Source organism: Bos javanicus, chromosome 4 (assembly GCF_032452875.1).
Source record: "Bos javanicus breed banteng chromosome 4, ARS-OSU_banteng_1.0, whole genome shotgun sequence".
In the NCBI taxonomy this organism is placed as follows: domain Eukaryota; kingdom Metazoa; phylum Chordata; class Mammalia; order Artiodactyla; family Bovidae; genus Bos; species Bos javanicus.
Window position 1 is genome coordinate 20,230,403 of NC_083871.1, and position 19,295 is coordinate 20,249,697.

Genomic DNA, 19,295 nt, shown 5'->3' on the forward strand with positions numbered 1-19,295 from the left:
CAGGTTCCTTTATCCATGGGATTTTCCAGGCAAGAACACTAGAATGGGTTGCCTTTTCCTAATCAAGGGGATCTTCCCAACTCAGGGACTGAACCTGTGTCTCTTGTGTCTCCTGCACTGGCAGGCAGATTCTTTACCACTGAGCCACCTGGAAAGCCCTAAAATTATGTGTACATTTTTTTTATTTGTACATGAAAAATCTGTTGGCATTCTTAGAAATCCAATAGTTTTTAACCACAGTGGCATGACACAATGGTGTGCTACAATCAGGGTTCAGGTGTATGTTAAACATTTGTTGTTAATGACATTTAGAGTAAGTCAGTTACTCTTAACAAATGAATTGCAATAATTTAAGGTTATATAATCATGACATTCCCAGTTAGTTGAATTTTGACACACTTTACCTAATAGAAGAGGAAGGAATTGAGCTTCAATAACAGTATAATACACTTGGAGGTCATGGCTGGATACTGCTCTTACTATTGTACCATTAACGTAAGTAGCTGTGTAATCAGGGATTGTATTGATTTACTTCTATAAAAATATTATTTTAGGGTTTCATAAAATCTCTGTCAAGTGTGAATATGACTCATGCATGTCAGTGTCACTGGTTAGATGTTAACTTTTACTCATGTGGATAAAAATGAGAAAGGTAGCATAGAAACTCCAGGAAAACAGTAGTTTTGAAATTCACACAGAAAGGTATCAGTATTCAGATTCCTGGAATAGAACACATGATAATGAAATATGGATAGCATCATTTTATATGGATAGTATGATTTTATATCATCTTATATGGAAACAATATTTGATTTATAGTATCCTTACATAATCAGTAAGATTACAGACTATTTTTCACTTTCAGGCTAATAGCCCTGCTTTCCTTCTGTCTCTAAGGAACCAATTTGGGAAACAAAGTACACTTGCCTCATCAATTTACACCTTTAAATAAAACACAGACTGCTGCTGCTGCTAAGTCGCTTCAGTCGTGTCCGACTCTGTGCGACCCCATAGACGGCAGCCCACCAGGCTCCCCTGTCCCTGGGATTCTCCAGGCAAGAACACTGGAGTGGGTTGCCATTTCCTTCTCCAATGCATAAGAGTGAAAAGTGAAAGGGAAGTCGCTCAGTTGTGTCCGACTCTCAGTGACCCCGTGGACTGTAGCCCACCAGGCTCCTCCATCCATGGGATTTTCCAGGCAAGAGTACTGGAGTGGGGTGCCATTGCCTTCTCCGAAAACACAGACAAATCCTGCTAAACCTGGAAGAAGGCAGATTCTGGGTTTGCTCACAGATTCAGCATCCTTGAGGATCCCACTTGCCCGCTGCCCCATCACACCAGACCGTTGGTGCAAAGTTCCTGCCTTTGTGCTCAGAGATCTGGCACTGCTTTTCTGAAGGTCTTTTAATTATGAGTAATATTTTTTTTCTGTTACACATAAAACGTTCCTCTCTTTCTGGAGAGGCTAATTGCCTCCTTGAGTTCTCCTTTGTCTCTCATTTTTGTTATACCCCTCTGTCAGAGAATCTATACAAAACTTCTCTTGGGGGTTCTTCCAACTCTTTCCCAATCCTGCTCCTTAGAAGTCAGCTGGGAAAATGAACAGTAACAGCAAGCAACAAATCCTAATGATCCCAAAAGCCTGGTAAAGAATAATTTAGAAGAAAAGAGACTTTAGACACTTTGTGATCATTAACAAAGTTGTGAAATTTGTGAGGAAGTTGGGAGAAAAAAGATTTTTTTAAAAAATTATTTGTTAGATTCACAGGCTCTAATTCCTCATTTCCCTAGTTGAGCTGTAACTTAATTATAAAACAAAATCTATAGCCACAGACAGGCCTAGAGGTACAGTCTGTACAACTAATCAACTTTAATTCCCTGGGCTCGATTTAATTACAAAATGACATTCAATGCAGCTGCTAAACACTTTACCAGATGACCACATGATAATACTCATATAGCACTTACAGGTCCCCAGCTTTTGAGCTGATTCTAGCAGTGCAATTATTTTTCAGGTATAATAAATTTGAACAGCTCTAGGATTTATAATAAAAGATTCTCTTGATTTTATACATCTCTGGAGTTAAGCCAGCTAAAGTATTGAGTTGCCCTACAACTAATATATGTCAGGGAGTAAAACATAATGACAGAGGAGATGTCCTGATAAAGAACAATAATAACAAACTGAATTTCAGTAACACATTTCTTACCTTTTAAAATTCATTGTCTTTGTTTGGTGGACAAAGTGAAATCTGCCTTATGTATACTGAGTTATCAACTTGTATTTCAGATTATGACACATTATTTTTGAATGTAACTAGACATAGCTAACTCATTTGTCTGCTTGTCTCAACGTTCCATAAGAAAATTTGGGAAGTGATTGTCCTACAAAATATTTTTTTACCTGACAAAATTAACCACTAATGTTTTTAAAATAGTCAGCTCCTCTAGTATATTTCAAATGTATTCAATTTGTACAAACATCCAGGAAGACCACTGCGATATGTAAGATCTGATTTTTCATTTTATAACATTTAGCCGGAAGTTCCATGCATAATTAACTTTTCATCTTAGAGCTGTTTTCATCCTAGCCCACACAGATATACTTTTAATAATACTTGGGATCCCAGTTTCTCCCTAGGTCTCTAGGAGGTTAAGAAAAATTATTTAAATTGAGGAAAAGGAATCAAGAAGCAGTATCATTAAGGGAGTTACTAATGATGCTAAAATAAATATGACCCTTACTGCTTTTCCAGCAACTCACATGGTAATGTAGTGTCATTTGATTCAAATTAGGATTTGAAGTGGGTTTATAGACATAGCAGGATGCGTTCCATTTGCGTCCTTTCTCCTAGATGTTAATCCTCTTTTCTTTCCCTTTAGAGTAGAACTGGGTACAAGCTAAAGAGAGGATGTATCATAACTAATTATATCTACAGAGAAAAGAACAACATTCACTGTCAAGTATCTGGAGCTCTAATCCCCTTCACATTCACCTTCCAGCCTCCGGTGCCGGATCAGATTTTACCTGATGCGGTCCTGCTCGACTACCTGAGACACCAGACAAAGACAACACTGCACATTTCAAAGTTGAAAGGCTCATTTCTCAGTCCTGGCAGTGCTTGTCAGTCTCTTACCCCAGAGAGTATCCTTCTCTACTGAGCAGTGATTGAGTCACAGGAGGAAAAGATTCTGTTTGCTGGAAGGAAATAGGATAGAAGGAATCATGACGGTTACCAGATGTTCCAGTGGCCCTGCGGGGGCACCAGAACGTTTCTGCGCATGCTGTAAACAGCGGCAAATGTCATCCATGGGACCCTGCGGCGTGGTGCTCACGCTGCTCTGATGTGCAGTCACAGGATTCCAGAGTTGGAAGGGACCTTAGAGACAATTTTAGCCAGAGATTTACACTACGTCTGGGGGAGTTCTGTGTTTCCTAAGTGTAATTCAGGGATTGCTAAAGAGTCAGGGGGAATCTCCCTGAAACAGCAGCATCACGCTTGGAAAGGATGCAAAAATCTTCAGTCAAGGCTGAGAGCAAGGCAATATATTTTATCAAACAAAAATCAGTTGTAAAGTCCTGGGTAATTCCTATGGTTCAAGAAGAGAACTTTGTGGAAAATCCTCACCCAGGGGGGCTCTATGACATTCCTGGAAGGGAGAGTCCCAGAGTTCAGAAGGTTGATTCAGGAGGAACTCTAGGCTGCAATAGGAATCATGGCTTGGTAATCATTACTAAGACACACTAAGGGTGGGAGATGAAGGCTTCTCAAATCAAGTCAACCAAAGCTAACAACTCTTCTTTATTTACATATCACTTTCTATGGCAAATTAAAAAATCTTAGAAAAATGTTACCTCTCATTGTTTTTACACCTTGTCTTGATGATGGCTTCTTATTGCATGTTACTTATTTTAAAAGTGAAAATACCCTGTGATTGTTTAAAGACCCTCCCCACAGCCACCATCAGAAAAAATGAAAGAGAGAAAGAGAAGAAAGAGGAAGGAAAGAAGAAAGGATGGAAGGGGCAGCTGTTTCTGTGTTTGTAAACAGAACCAGCTATGCCGCGAGAAGACATGATATTTTAACACAAGGAAAAGTATTTCTCCAGGGCCAAACAAAACAACCATAAAATAAAAGGAGGACAGATAATCTTTCTTACCATCACTGTTGATGCACACAACCTCTTGAACTTGCGTGCCTGGACCGCACTCCTTGCCATTATCTGGTTCACAGTCGCCAAGCCTCACCGCTTTCCAGTCATAGCAGGATGGCTCCTCACAGGGAATGGCTTCCAGTAAGTGAGGGCAGTTCCCAGTGCCTCCAGAGCCTCCAGTGGGCTCATTGGTGATGCGCCGCTTCCTCAGTTTGAAACCTGAATTGTTGGGGAAGGAAAATATCCTTTGTTACCATCATGGGTTGAATATTTCAGAAGGCTGAATGAAACCCTAAGTTAAAGCAGGATGAAGGTAAAGGGTAAAATTCATATGTGCTTTATTCACTAGTCCATCCCCAAACTCTAGTTTAATGGGAGCTCATTAATAATTTATTAGATGAATACATGAATGAACAAATGCCCAAAGAGGGACTTTTAGTGTTAGTTTACTATAGTAAAAATAAAGCAAGAAAAGAGCTGGAGAGAGAGAAAAAGAGAGAGGAGATTTTGCTTTTGGTTAATTTGGAAAGTCTGTAGTTATAAAATGTTCAAAGACAATGAAATCTCCAAAGACACCATAAAATCTCAATCCATTCAGAAATATTCATGATCCCAATAAAAGTGGTATTACTTTGAATTCCTCAACAGGCTTATTTGGTTAAACTTGAAAAGGAACCTCTGAGAAGTTGGATGATCTCAGGAAATTGTCTCTTTGAGCCTTAGTTGATTTTAGACTCCCCAGAAATTTGAATTAGGGATATAATCCATCTGGGTTCTAATGAGGAGTATTCAAAGACCTGCTCTGTGCTTTAATAGCACCTAAGTGTTGCCTTGTCTGACACTGTATGACAAAATTAGTAAGTCTGTCCATTACTAAGTGAACATACTAGAATCACTAGAAAGCTGTCCTTTGACACAAAATAGAAAAGTGTTTTCAGTTACTAGATCATGTGAAAAATCACTCTACCGTGCCTACCACATGAGAAACAACTGCATTTATTTTACTTCTTTCAGATATAACATTTGCATCATAAAAGTAATAGTCATTATTTTCTCATCTTAAAATAATAAGGAGTTCTATTTATTAGGTACTAGCTATGGGTCAGGCAATGAAATAAATGCTTTATGTTTTATCTCCTTGGATCTTTAAAGAAAACATGGGTGCCAGATCAGATTACATCACTTTTACAGATGAGGGGATAAAGACTTACAGTAATTAACTTATCTAAACTGTAGAGGACAGAACAGGTTTCCCAATTCAGGTCAGTATGACACCATAGCTCATCTTAACCACTGCACCAACTGCCTTAGATGTTCTCCATCTGTTGTCTAAAATAATAAGCATATCGCCTACATTCTGCAGTTTTTATCTTCTGGTGTCATTACCAGAGTGGGTTTATACTTCTTTTGTAATCAGTACTCTTTAGCCATTCTAGAAAATACTGTCAACAAATGATCACAGGAACACGCAGCAGCATTTGTTAATAATTCATGGTTTTACTCCATTGATGGGAGTTTCAAGCATGCCATTTTAGTATTACATACCTTTTTTGCCTTGCTGGTCATTACAGTTTTCATAAGTACAAGGTCCCCAAGCTGTCCAAGGTGAAACCTCACATTCAATAGGACAGGGAATGTGGCACAGCTGTGTCGTGTTGGGGACAGGGCCAGTGCATGATTTCAAGTCCACTGGTTTTGGGGCTGTTTGGAGACAAAGAGAGATCCCTTAAGCATTAAACATAGTACTGGTCAATAATATGATTCTTCTATGTGTATGAAGAAGGAAAAATGCTTAGAGAAGTGTCACAAAGACATTACTTCAATGCTTCTCAGCTCCATCCTGAGAATAAAAGGAGAAGGAGAAGGGGGAAAAGGAAGCAATGTGGTGTCATCAAAGGAAACTGGGCTAGAAGTCCTAAAACTGTTTAATCTTCAGCTTCACCACTATGCAATTAATAATGCTGAGTCTAATATTCCTAGCCAATAAAACAATACTTTTGGCTAATTTTATTTCTAAAATTTTATAGTCAGATTCTAAAAATGTAGAATTTACTTTGGAGGACTGAACAGAGTAGGAGGGGAAATAAATGTCTATGGAAAATCTCCACTGAGTGCCTTGTGGCACAATAGTCTCTGTTTTGGCCCACAGAAAGGTACCTGGTGGATATGATGAAGGACCAAATGGGGCATCTGTATCTCCAACTGCATGACTCACCAGGTACTTTTCAGAACTTTCAAGAGTACAGCACCTGCGTATGTGATCCAAAGCTCAGAACTGCTAAAGGGACTAATTTATAACTGTCCATGTATGTTCATGAGTTGATCAATGAACTGTGGATTAATACTGCTAGCCCATGCTTCTTTCTTCCTTTGATGACTGCAATTTGGCTATTTTGTACAACACATACATTTGACAGTTAATGTCAGATGGTGTCCATAGTTCTGGTTAAAAATGACTAAGTGAGAAAGATACTTGAAGCTATAAAGACATCAGAAGAGAATCAAGTTTACTACTGTCATAAAAATTTAAAGAAGCAAATGTCTTAGACACACATTTCCTTTAATGACAGCTAGCTTCTGTTATAGTCTGGTACTCTGAAAAGCCCATCCATGTAGCACAAAAAGCCTGACATAATAAGAGATTTAACTCTTAGGTTCTTTATGTAAAAGTGAAGTGAAAATCACTCAGTAGTGTTCGACTCTTTGTGACCCCATGGACAATACAGTCCATGGAATTCTTCAGGCCAGAATACTGGAGTGGGTAGCCTTTCCCTTCTCCAGGGGATCATCCCAACCCATTGAACCCAGGTCCTCCGCATTGCAGGCAAATTCTTTACCAGCTGAACCAGCAGGGAAGCCCACGTTAAGGACTATCAAATTCCAAGTACATGGGATTGCATATAGATGTTCATAGAGAAAATAAAATATTTTAAACTATAATATCCCAACTTTTAAATAAAAATATTCAATATATCTACTTGTAGTTTAAATATTAAAGCAAACTTAGGTACTTGCATATCCCTCAACTTTCTACATACAGAAACAGACACAATCATAAAGGCTAGTATATTAACTCCTCTTTCTGCCACATTTTTCAGTTCTGAAAAATATTCTACAGAGTTTTCCTCCAAGAAGTACTTATTTCCCTCCCTTCTGAGTCATAGCCCTCCCCTTCTCCCCTCCCATACACAATGAAGTGAAAATAAATGACTGGGCACCCCTAACTTGCTTAACATGAGCACCATGAGCATTCTCACTTAGGTTTATCAGAATTGTTACTAATTTGCATCGTAACATTAGCCAAAGCCAAAAATGATTAACTGGATTGCTTTCCAACAGTGAAAGACCTTGGCACAGTAATGACAGAAAATACAGAAATAAATGCTTCATTTGTCTGAATATAAAAAAAAATGACACTGATAATATGTATCTCACATAAAATGATTTGTTTTTAATATTCTTACAGGCATAAGAATCTTGGGATGGTTGATTTCATGTAGCAACTTGCCTGGGCTAAGGGAAGGTGAAGCACTGTTTCTGGGTGTGTCTGTGAGGTCACTTCTGGAAGAGACTGGCATTTGAATCAGTAGACTAAAGCAGACTTTCCTCACCACTGTGGGTGGGGCATCATTCAACCCACTGAGGTCTGAATAGAACAAAAAAGTGAAGGAAGGTCCATTTTTCCTCTTTTTCATCTGGGATATCTATCTTCTGCTCTTGGACATCAGAGTTCCTGGTTCTGGGAAACCAGAAAGTACACCAGTGGCCTTCTTCCCAGGATTCTGGGAGCTGATTCCTATAATGTACTTATATACAACCTATTGGTTCTGTTTCTCCAGAGAACCTTGACTAACGTAAGTCTATAATACATAGAAAAACTCCTACAACTTCAAGTTAACGTAATTCCTTCATTTGTGGAATCTTTCAGTGAAAGTTTTAGTCCTTCAATCATGTCTGACTCTTTGTGACCCCATGGACTGTAGCCCACCAGGCTCCTCTGTCCATGGGATTCTCCAGGCAAGAGTACTGGAGTTGATGGCCGTTCCCTTCTCCAGGGGATCTTTGTGACTCAGGGATCAAATCCTGGTCTCCTGCATTGCAGGCAGATTTAAATTAATGCTTATATGTATACTTACTTGAAAAGTCTCTGTGTTTTATTTTCAGTGAACTAAAAGTAACTTTATGGTTCGGTGTTATCATACAGTTTTGGATATTAGAGTTGGAAAGTATACAATTGTGAGAACTATTAAAGCCTGAAGAAATTTATTTTATATAGAAAGTTGAAAACTTTAGGAGGAAACAAGGTTTTTTGTTTTTTTTTTTTAATTAAGGAAACAGATAAAAACATTAATTCCTGGCCATTTTTCTAAAGTTTAATTTTAACGGTGTATTTTGAGTAAACAAAGAAGAATAATAACTCACAATTCTTTAACTACTAAAAGAAATATGATGAATAAAGGCTTAAGGAAGTATTTCTTGAAGCAAAATATGCTTAACAATCTTCTGCTAAGCTGGCCAACTCAGCACAGAGATAATACAGTTCTTGAAAAACAGTGCCAACTAAAAATTGGCACTTGCCATCTTCCTCTTCAAGGATTAAACACAAGCTGCTGTGACAGCTGACCTTCAACACACTCTGAAAGGGGTTCAGTGTGGAGATCCAGAAGGAGGCACTCTGTGCTCTGGGTAAAACTAACAGGACAGGCTTTCAGATAGATAGCTTCAGAAGATTTTATGAGCCCACTTCTTGCATCTCCTCATATCTAGAAAAACACTAAAATCCTTTAGAGTGACATCTGCTCCTTATGATTAGCAGCAACCTTCTGCAAAAAATGTGTGCCTGATCGCACGTATTTCCTTCATCAAAATTTTATATATATATATATACACACACACACACATACACACACACACACTGACCTTCTCCCCTACCTCTTTGGAGGTTTCTCAGAGGTATCTAAAATGCTGTCTCCTGGGCTATAGCCCTCATTTTGCCCCAAATAAAACTTAATTCACAACTTTCACACTGTGCATTTTTTTCCATTGATAAAAGCCTCAATTTCACAGACAACTTTCTATCTATCTTTCATTAATCAAATAAACACAGTGGAGAATATGTATTTGTGTATGATTCTATTTCTTTGATGATTTTCACTGTAGATTTTCTTATCCGGTATATGCTGTTTTGTTTTGATTTGTTTTGCATTTTCAGTTTTTTTATTTAAAAAAAGATACTGTAAATAAATGTATTCAGCCAGTTTTACAAATATGAATCACACAATTGTTGATCTAACTGATTGGGTTCTGTCTTACACCTTCCCTGGCATACAAAGAGGTGGCAAATTGGGGCTACCACTTCAAGCCTCATGCCCAATATACAGACTGACCAGTGGAGGTAACCAGGATGAAACCATCAGGGAAAGTAAGAGGAGGTTTGGGTAGTGAGAAACATAGGTTCAGCAGAGTCAACTCTATGCCTTCAAACAGTATATGCTGATTAATGTAAATCACAGGTATGAGCCGAACTCTTCAAAAGCTGTCTTTTTTTATTTTTTGCAATGGCTCAAGATTTATCTGAATTCAGTGTGATTCAATAATGAAGTAAAGAACAGACACAGGAGATCTTATTAGGTTCTAGATTAATCTGTGAGATATAACTCCTACAGTTTTATATTACATAATATAGCATTTATTGCTGATCCCTTATTCTCAAACACTGAGAAATGAATTTTTTAGCATGGCCCAGTCATCATTCTTATATAATTTTATTAGAAATTATTAAGAAACTGTTCTTCCAGTATAAGGTCCAAAGAAGTATACATTAGATTTTTTAAAGTCTTATTGTTGATCTCTTGAAAATAAAGGAGATATTTTATTGTTCTCATATGATTTAAAGGGTTTTTACAATTATGTAAAGTTTAAAAATAAAATAAAATTAAAAAAAATAATTATATGTACTCTGTATGCTTCACAAGGTCATAAAAGAATTTTATTTTCTAGACTTAGCAATTTTTGTAGGTCTGAAACATTTTGCATTTGTATAGAGATTACAATAGACAAAAATTCCTTATAGGAGATAAACTTAATCATTTGTTTCCAGTAATGAGGCCAATATGGTATTGTGAAAATATACTCTTTGTATAATCCCTAAGAATAGTGAATATGTAATTTTTTTCAAATTAAGTGCCTTATTCTGAGATAAGTATAGATTCACATGAAATTGTAATTTCACAGAGATCCTACATATCCTTTACCCAGTTTCTCCCATTAGATCTCACAAAACTATAGTGTAATACCACAACCAGAATATTGATATTGATACACCTAGGGTACATGTACTGGGTCGAATAGTATTTCCCTCTCCACCCTGCCTCAAATTCGTGTCTTCTAGAAGCCCATGGACGGTGGAGCCTGCTAGGCTGCAGTCTGTGGGGTTGCTAAGAGTCAGACACGACTGAGCAACTTCACTTTCATGCATTGGAGAAGGAAATGGCAACCCACTCCAGTGTTCTTGCCTGGAGAATCCCAGGGATGGGGGAGCCCGGGGGGCTGCCGTCTATGGGGTCGCACAGAGTCGGACACGACTGAAGTGACTTAGCAGAAGCTCAGAACATGACCTTATTTGGATATAGGGTCACTGCAATAATTAGCTAATGAGGTCCTACTGGACTCAGGTAAGTCTTAATTAAATCCAATGACTGTTGTCCTTATGAGAAGGCCATGTGACGACACACAGAAAAAAAGGAACTGCCGTAAAGTAGAGAGAGATTAGAGTGATGTAGCTACAAAGACTGCCTACATCCACTTTGTTCTTAATCTTACAGGGAAAGAATTCAGTCTTCCGCCATTAAGTATAACATTAGCTATAGGTTTTGGTACATGATCTTTACCAAGTCGAGGATGTTTCTCTCTAGTCCTATTTTTCTGACAGTTTTTATGATAAATGGATGGTAAATTTTGCTCAGTTCTTTTTCCCCACTGACTGATATTATCGTGTGAACTTTTGCTCATTAGGCTGTTAACGTGGTGGATTATATGAACTGATTTTTCCAATACTGAACTGGCCATGTTTCCCTGAGTAAACTGTACTTGGTCCCAGTCTTCAATTCTTGGAATGTATAATTGAATTCTGTTGGCTAATATTTTGCTATGGGATTCTGTATCTGTATTTATGAGGGATTTTGGGCTGCAGCTTCCTTTTGGTCCTACTAGCTTGCTGTTTGTTCCTTCTTTTACTGCTGTCTGGATAGAAGTTTCCTGTTCCATATTCAGTAAGTTACAGTAGTTTTCTGGTAATTTTCTTTGCTTTGACATCTAATTTGTCTGATAGTAATATACCCCATTCCTGCTTTTCTTTGAATAATATTTTCATGATTTATTGTTTTTCATTATTTACTCTCAACCTGGGCTATTGCTATATTTGAGGTTTCTTGTTGAATGTGTATAGTTGGGTCATATTTTTTAATCCACTCTACCAACCAGTGTCATTCCTTCTTACATGTTTAGTTTTTTATAGATAGAGAATACATTTTAATTTTCATATGGTGTTGGAAGCAAATTCTAACATTGCCTGAATAGGTATCTGCTGGATCCTTTCAAAATCTGCTCCCACAGGCGTTTCTGGGTGATTTTCTTCTCTCACTCCACGTCTGAGACATGGGAGGAAAAGATACACCAAGGGAACTCAGCATTTGTCTTTTCTTGAGTTTTAAAATCTCTAGCTTGTCTGCCTCCTTCTCCATCTTTCAGAGTCATTTTATGGTCTGTTTACTAAAGGATTTTTTTTTTTTTTAATTTAGTGAGAGAATTAGGAAAAATTACATCTTCTCTATCTTCCTGGAAGCAGAAGCCTATATGTTATTTTAAAAATAAAACTTTTCAACTTTATAACTGGGATCATAAGAAAGGAAAATCCTCAAATGATTCCCCAGATCCAGAGCACAAATCCTGTATAGTACCAGAATCCTAAAGCTGGCCTTTCCTTTGGGGCATTACTGATCCTAAGTCATCGAACCTGCATATCTAGATTTCTTTAATTACCAGGGACAAAGGAGGGCATTTTCAGTCAGAACATGCAAGTTTAACTAAACAGGCCATCATTAACGACATTTCTAAAAGATTTTTTTCTCATACAAAGGGAAGTGAACAGAAAAGCAGGGACTAAGATGGCAGATGGAACAGTGACCAAAGAAAATATTAAACGTGAGTAAGAGCAAACACTAACTGTAAAAGCATAATTGATGTTTAAACAGAGAGTGTGGAAGGCAGAACAGTGGTCTCCTAAAGATCGTATGCCTTAATCCTTGGAATCTGTGAATACATTATCTTAATGGGAAAAAGGACTTTACAGATGTGATTCAGGGTTCAAGCCCTGAGATGAGGAAAGTATCCTGGATTATTGAAATCAGCCTAATCTAACCACATGAGTCCTGAAAAGCAGAGAACCTTTCCCAGCTGGTCAGAAAGGAGAGATGGGATAAGGAAGAGCAGAGTTTCAAAGCATGAGAGGATTTGCCATTTCTGTCTTTGGAGGAAAGGGATAAAAGCCAAAGAATATGGTCTCTAGAAGCTGGGGACAGTCCCCAACTAACAACTAACCAGGAAACAGAGATCTTGGTTCTCCAAATGCGGAAAACTGAATTCTGCCAACAATCCGAATGAGCAAGGAAACAAGTGTTCATTAGAGCCTCTAGAAAGGAATATGGCTCTACCAAAGCCCTGATTTTAGTCAAGTGAGACCCATGTCAGACTTCTGACCTACAGAACTAGAAGATAAAACATTCAGTTTGTGGTCATTTGTTATAGTAGTTATAGAAATCTAATACAGACAGTTACAAATAGCAATATAGAAATAAAATACAAGACTATATAATATGTAAGCTGGTGAAAGGTACTCAGAGGTAAAATAGTTTACAGCCCTTGGCAAGGTTAGCATATTAATTATAGATTATATTCATTTGGGTCTGGACTTTAATATTTTAAGGTAATCTCTTTATATAAATAGGATCAGAATATATAACTTCTAAACCAAGGGAAACAACATAACAATAACAAAACTGTTGTAATACATTTAAAGGAAGGCAAGAAAGAAGAAACAAAGAAACAGAAAAAAATGGAACAAAGAGAATAAGATGGAAGAAATGAATACAAGAGGATAGACCACTAAAAGTCAAAGACTATGTGGGTTAATAGAAAAATAAAATCTGAAATGACATTTTATATCTACTAGTTTATCCAAAAACTTATATGTTTGCCAAACCAAGCGCTGAAGAAGATGTGAAGCAGCCACAACAGTTAAACACCACTTCTAGAAAACTATGTTGTTTTCAACATTTGGGAAAATAACTTGGAATATTCTTCTCAAATGTTTGAAGACAGGCTTACTCCCAGGTATACACCTTGGAAAAAGTCATCAGACATCATTTACCTCAGGAAATATTTACAAGAATTGTCATTGCAGCATTGTTTATAACTGAAAATATCTAGGAATAACACTCAGGTGTCCAACAAAAAGGGAATGGATTTTAAATGATGGTGTCCATACTACTGTGTCAATACAATGTTATACAGAGGTGCAAATAAACTATAGTACAATTACCACTAAGATGAAATGCACAAGTGTATCAGTGGGAAGAAAACAAACCAAAGAAGAATATATACAAAATGATACTACTCATATAAAGTTTTAAAAAGCAAGCATTATCATCATGTTTGGGGATAAATATGTGTCTGAAAAAGAGGGAGTGGCCACCATTGTCTGTGAACTGGCTTGGTCTTTTCAGCTAGGCTCTGATGGAGTACGACAAAAAATAAGACTACTTCATTGTCTAAGTGAAAACAAGGTCACCATAGGAACCACCAAAATATCAACTATTCCCATGTCCCAGCTAATTAAGAGTGAGGTTTGCCTCTTTATCTATTACAGTTTTGGTCTCCCTCTAGTCTTTGCTACTTTCCAGTAAGGTTAAGATAAACCTGTTTATAGAATCACACCTGCCTCCTTATAGCATTCAATCCGTAGCAAAGTCCACTTATTTAAACTCCCCTAAAATAATTACTTAACTGAAGCCCAAATGCTAATATAAGTGCTTTCTGACACTCCTACTGAGATGCCATGGCTTTGCCCAAGTGTGAGTGCATCCTTGCTGCAAAAAGTAATAAATCCAACTTGTTCAAACACAAATATGTTCCTGGTGGTCTCTGGCTGAAAAGCATGGACAGGTAAAATATGTAAGAAAAAGCAAGGAATGTCAAACATCAGATTTAGAATAGAAGCCCCACCTGTGGATGGAGTGCATATGACTTATTTAATAACAAATGCTTACTGGCATTTACTATGTGCTAGGCAATGTTACGGAGAAGGCAATGGCACCCCACTCCAGTACTCTTGCCTGGAAAATCCCTGGACGGAGGAGCCTATTAGGCTGCAGTCCATGGGGTCGCGAAGAGTCAGACACGACTGAGTGATTTCACTTTCACTTTTCTCTTTCATGCATTGGAGAAGGAAATGGCAACCCATTCCAGTGTTCTTGCCTGGAGAATCCCAGGGACGGTGGAGCCTGGTGGGCTGCCGTCTATGGGGTCGCACAGAGACAGACACGACTGAAGCGACTTAGCAGCAGCAGCAGCAGCAGCAGCAGCAGCAGCAGCAGGCAATGTTATGGTCCCCCAAGTACTTAACAAATATTAAGTCATATAATTTTCACAAAACCCCATGGGATAGGTATTTCAGTTATCTCTCTTTGGGGTGGTGGTGGTGGATAATTATTCCCAAATGGGGAAACTGAGTATGGAAAGGTTAAGTAACTTTCCCAAAGTCATATATCTAAGAAAGAGAGTTAGATCCACATTCATGCAGTCTGGCTCCATGATCTTCAGTGTGTACTTCTAAGTACTACCCGAAGTGATCTTGGAAGGATAAATGAGAAAGTTTCAGTAAACACACACACACACACACACACACACACACACAGGCGAATACATCTAAAATAGGCCATAATGTATTAAAATACACTTAATGCGGATTATTAATATTATGTATATATGTCATAACAGGGAAAGTGACAGTTGCTCAGTCATGTCCAAGTCTTCATGATCCCTGTGGCCAACCAGGCTCCTCTGTCCATAGAATTCTCCAGGCAAGAATATTGGAGAGGGTAGCCATTCCCTTCTTCAGGGGATGTTCCCAACCCAAGGACTAAAAATGGTTCTCCTGCATTGCAAGTGGATTCTTTACCGTCTGAGGCACCAGGGAAGTCATAACAGTAAAATGAGGCTATCAAGATAATCCAACATCAGCCTTTGTGGCCAATGAGTGAAAATTAATGTGACTTTCAAACATCAGTTGGGAATGAAACTAAATTTTCATTCTACAAGGTATCAAGAACTGGATATCCAATTATTAGTAAATTACTATTAACATGGGATGTTCTATACTTATATTGATAATAATAGTAGATACTTAAATTGAATTCACTAAATTCTTTTAATCATCACAGCAATCTCATGAAGTAGGTACAACTGTAGTAACCTCAAGTTTGAAGATGAGGAAACTGAGGCACACAGAGATTAAGTAACTTGCCTAAGGTCACACAGCTAATTAGTGGGAGCTGATATCTGACTTTAGCAACTATGCCCTGACCCATTTTGCTATATACTATAATATGACAATTAGTAGAAGACATGTTCTTCCCCCATTTTTTACCCCAAACTCCTGGAAGTCTATAATATGAAGTGTGACTTGACTAGGAGACATAATATATTTTTTAAAACAGTCTATTTAGTTACTGCTGTGGGGGTGACAGAAGAAATTGGGAGTGATATTCATCTGGCAAATGAGTCCTCAGTATTTTAATAAGCAACATTTTAGATTCTCATCTTTTTTTAATACAAAAATTTTAAAGCTAAATAAGTTTTGTTCTAATGCCTAAAAATATACCAAATGTGTTATTTTAAACTTTTTATCATTAAAATACATATTTTGAATCTCAAAACATTTTAAATGACAGATTTCACAACCAGCATACTTCAAATCTGTGTGTTCATAAAAAAAAAAAATCTGTATGTTCAATGATATGCCTCCTCTGAGTCATTCAAAAGATATATTAAGGTTTAAAGGTTGAGAAAAATGCAATAGGTTTAATAATTCATTCATCCATTTAGCAAAATGGCTACGCATTTTACATAAAGTCTCCTGATACAGTATTCATTATCCATTGCCTTCCCTGAAAATCTTATCTTTTTCTTAAAATAGCATTGTTTCTTCAAACAAGCTTATTTGATTGCAAATTCACAATTACAGGGAAATTCTCTTGGGTTTAAGTCTTGGTTTCTGTGTAGGAACTGACCAAACACCATTATTAAATACAAAGGTGCCTGATAATGAAAGAGATTCCAAAGATCTATAAATAAAATCAGTTACAAATGGCTTTCCTTTCCTTTGTTCTTATTTTGTTCAATGTGTTAAAATATGTATTAGATGCCAACTCTGTGCAAAGCCCTGCCATTGTATTGGGAACCTTTAGCCCAAGGGTGCTAGATGGTCAATGGCAGTGGCAACGATGATTTGTTTTTCTTATTATGTGTTAGTAATTTAGGGTCTATGTAACCAAAGTACTTTTAATTCCATGAAGATTCTACTGATGGTCTACTCCACATCCACTTACATGTCACCTAGAGGCACAATAAAGAACTTATGTCAAGCAAATAAAGTCTTTGCTTTATTCTGAAAATTAATCAAATTTTACTTGTATCAGCAACTGCTTAAAGCTTTTTGAAGATGTTCTTGTACTAAACTTTATCACAGAAAATTTCTTTTATCTTTCATAGGCTGCTATAGTTAATGAGGACATGAAACCTATTTTCTTTTTAATAATAGAAGGCATTGTTTGTAAGATAATGTACTTACACTTTAATCAATTTTGCAACCATATTTAAAATGATGGTTGAGAATTATCTCTCAGTATTTAATGTACTTTGAAGCTCACTGCCAGTCCTTTCTGGCTATGATTAATTCATTATAGAGCTACTGTTTCGGATTAATCATTTCTTAAATTAACACAAGACATATACTTTATTTACGAAGCACACGTCTTGAGTTCATTTTCTACACCATGATTAATATTTTCAGTATCTGATGGACCTATCACTGCTTCTATGCAGCTTATGAACTGATAGGCACGATTTTCATCCCCAGCCCATCCTGTTTGACCTAACTCGCCTCCTCTTTGTGCTTGTTTGTCTTTGCCGTTTGGATAACCCCTCGAATCAAATCAAAACATTTGACTGAGGTCACAAAACATTATCCGATTTTTTTTTCTTATATTAGACAGTTTCAGAACAAAGCTATTTGAATGGTCCCTGTGTTTGAAATTGTGGTATATTTACATTTATCTAATTTATCTGTTTAATCTTTGGGGGTTAAACTCTAGGCTTGCTATGTTGCTGTTGTTTAGTTGCTCAGTCGTGTTCCATTCTTTGCGACCCCACGGACGGTAGCCCACCAGGCTCCTCTGTCCACGGGATTTCCCAGGAAAAAATACTAAAGCCATTTAGTATTTCCCAGAAAAAAAAACTTTAGGATTTCCCAGAAAAAAATACTAAGCCATTTCCCTTCTTCAGGAGCTCTTCCTGACCCTGGGATCAAATTCACATATCCTGCACTGGCAGGTAGATTCTTTACTACTGAATCACCAGGAAAGCTCCTCTAGACTCACTCGATTTTTTTTTTTTTTAATATAAATTTATTTATTTTAATTGGAGGCTAATTACTTTACAATATTGTATTGGTTTTGCCATACATCAACATGAATCCACCATGCGTGTACAAGTGTTCCCCATCCTGAACCCCCCTCCCACCTCCCTCCCCACCCCATCCCTCTGGGTCATCCCAGTGCACCAGCCCTGAGCACCCTGTCTCATGCATCGAACCTGGACTGGCGATTTATTTCACAGATGATAATATACATATTTCAATGCCATTCTCCCAAATCATCCCACCCTCGCCCTTTCCCACAGAGTCCAAAAGACAAGTTCTATACATCTGTGTCTCTTTTGCTGTCTCACATACAGGGTTACTGTTACCATCTTTCTAAATTCCATGTTAGTACACTGTATTGGTGTTTTTCTTTCTGGCTTACTTCACTCTGTATAATTGGCTCCAGTTTCATCCACCTCATTAGAACTGATTCAAATGTATTCTTTTTAATGGCTGAGTAATATTCCATTGTGTATATGTACCTCAGCTTTCTTATCCATTCATCTGCTGATGGACACCTAGGTTGCTTCCATGTCCTGGCTATTATAAACAGTGCTGCGATGAACATAGGGGTACATGTGTCTCTTTCAATTCTGGTTTCCTCGGTGTGTATGCCCAGAAGTGGGATTGCTGGGTCGTTTGGCAGTTTTATTTCCAGTTTTTTAAGGAATCTCCACACTGTTCTCCATAGTGGCTGCGCTAGTTTGCATCTTGGTTTAACAGTCAAGTAAAAGGTGCACTGAATACATTTCATACATTTAGATAAGGTTGTTCCCAAATATTCCAGTAAAGAATACTTAGGTCCAGATTAAAATAAGAAGAGAACCTTTTTCTTTCTTTTCTTCTCAGCTATATATTCTAGTTTTAACTTTTTAATTACGGGTGTTGAGGAGACTGATGGCGGCGAAAAGAGCTAGTCCATGAACACCATTGGCGCTGTCAACTGGACAGACTGGGCAGACTTCTAAGAAAGCCATCTTCCCTCTATAAAGGACTCCACCCACCCTCCAGCTGGTGTGCCGTGGGCACCAAGTGATGGGCTTATTACTTGGTGTAATAAGCTTTTTACAGCTTTTTACAGCTTTTTGCCTCCAGCCTTCACTCTGCTCTGTTGGTGTCAGGGACAGGACTGCCAGGTCCCTTCCTACTTCTCTTAGGAATTTAACTCCATCTCACAGGGGTTGTTCCTTTGCCCTGGTGCCTCTGTTGCCTCAATCCTATATCATTATCATCTTAGCACACAGAAACTGCTTTAAGCGTCTAGCCACTGAATGAGCTCTCTCCTGGTTTCAAGGGCTGACTGATGCAGGTTGTTCTCTATTTATGGATTCTGAGTGGTCAATTTAGGGAACTACAGAGAGAGATCCATATGCCTATGCTCACA

The 19,295-nt window shown here is 37.7% G+C and overlaps 1 protein-coding gene across 1 annotated transcript in view; it reads right to left on the reverse strand.

The window, feature by feature from the left end:
- The window catches only part of THSD7A (thrombospondin type 1 domain containing 7A), a 485,777-nt gene that overhangs the window by 173,049 nt on the left and 293,433 nt on the right, over positions 1 to 19,295 (reverse strand). The window contains exons 5-6 of the mRNA XM_061413578.1: positions 5,701 to 5,856; positions 4,162 to 4,374 (exon numbers count right to left, since the gene is read on the reverse strand). Of these exons, the coding sequence (XP_061269562.1) occupies positions 4,162 to 4,374; positions 5,701 to 5,856 (369 nt within the window). The remainder of the gene's footprint in view (positions 1 to 4,161; positions 4,375 to 5,700; positions 5,857 to 19,295) is intronic.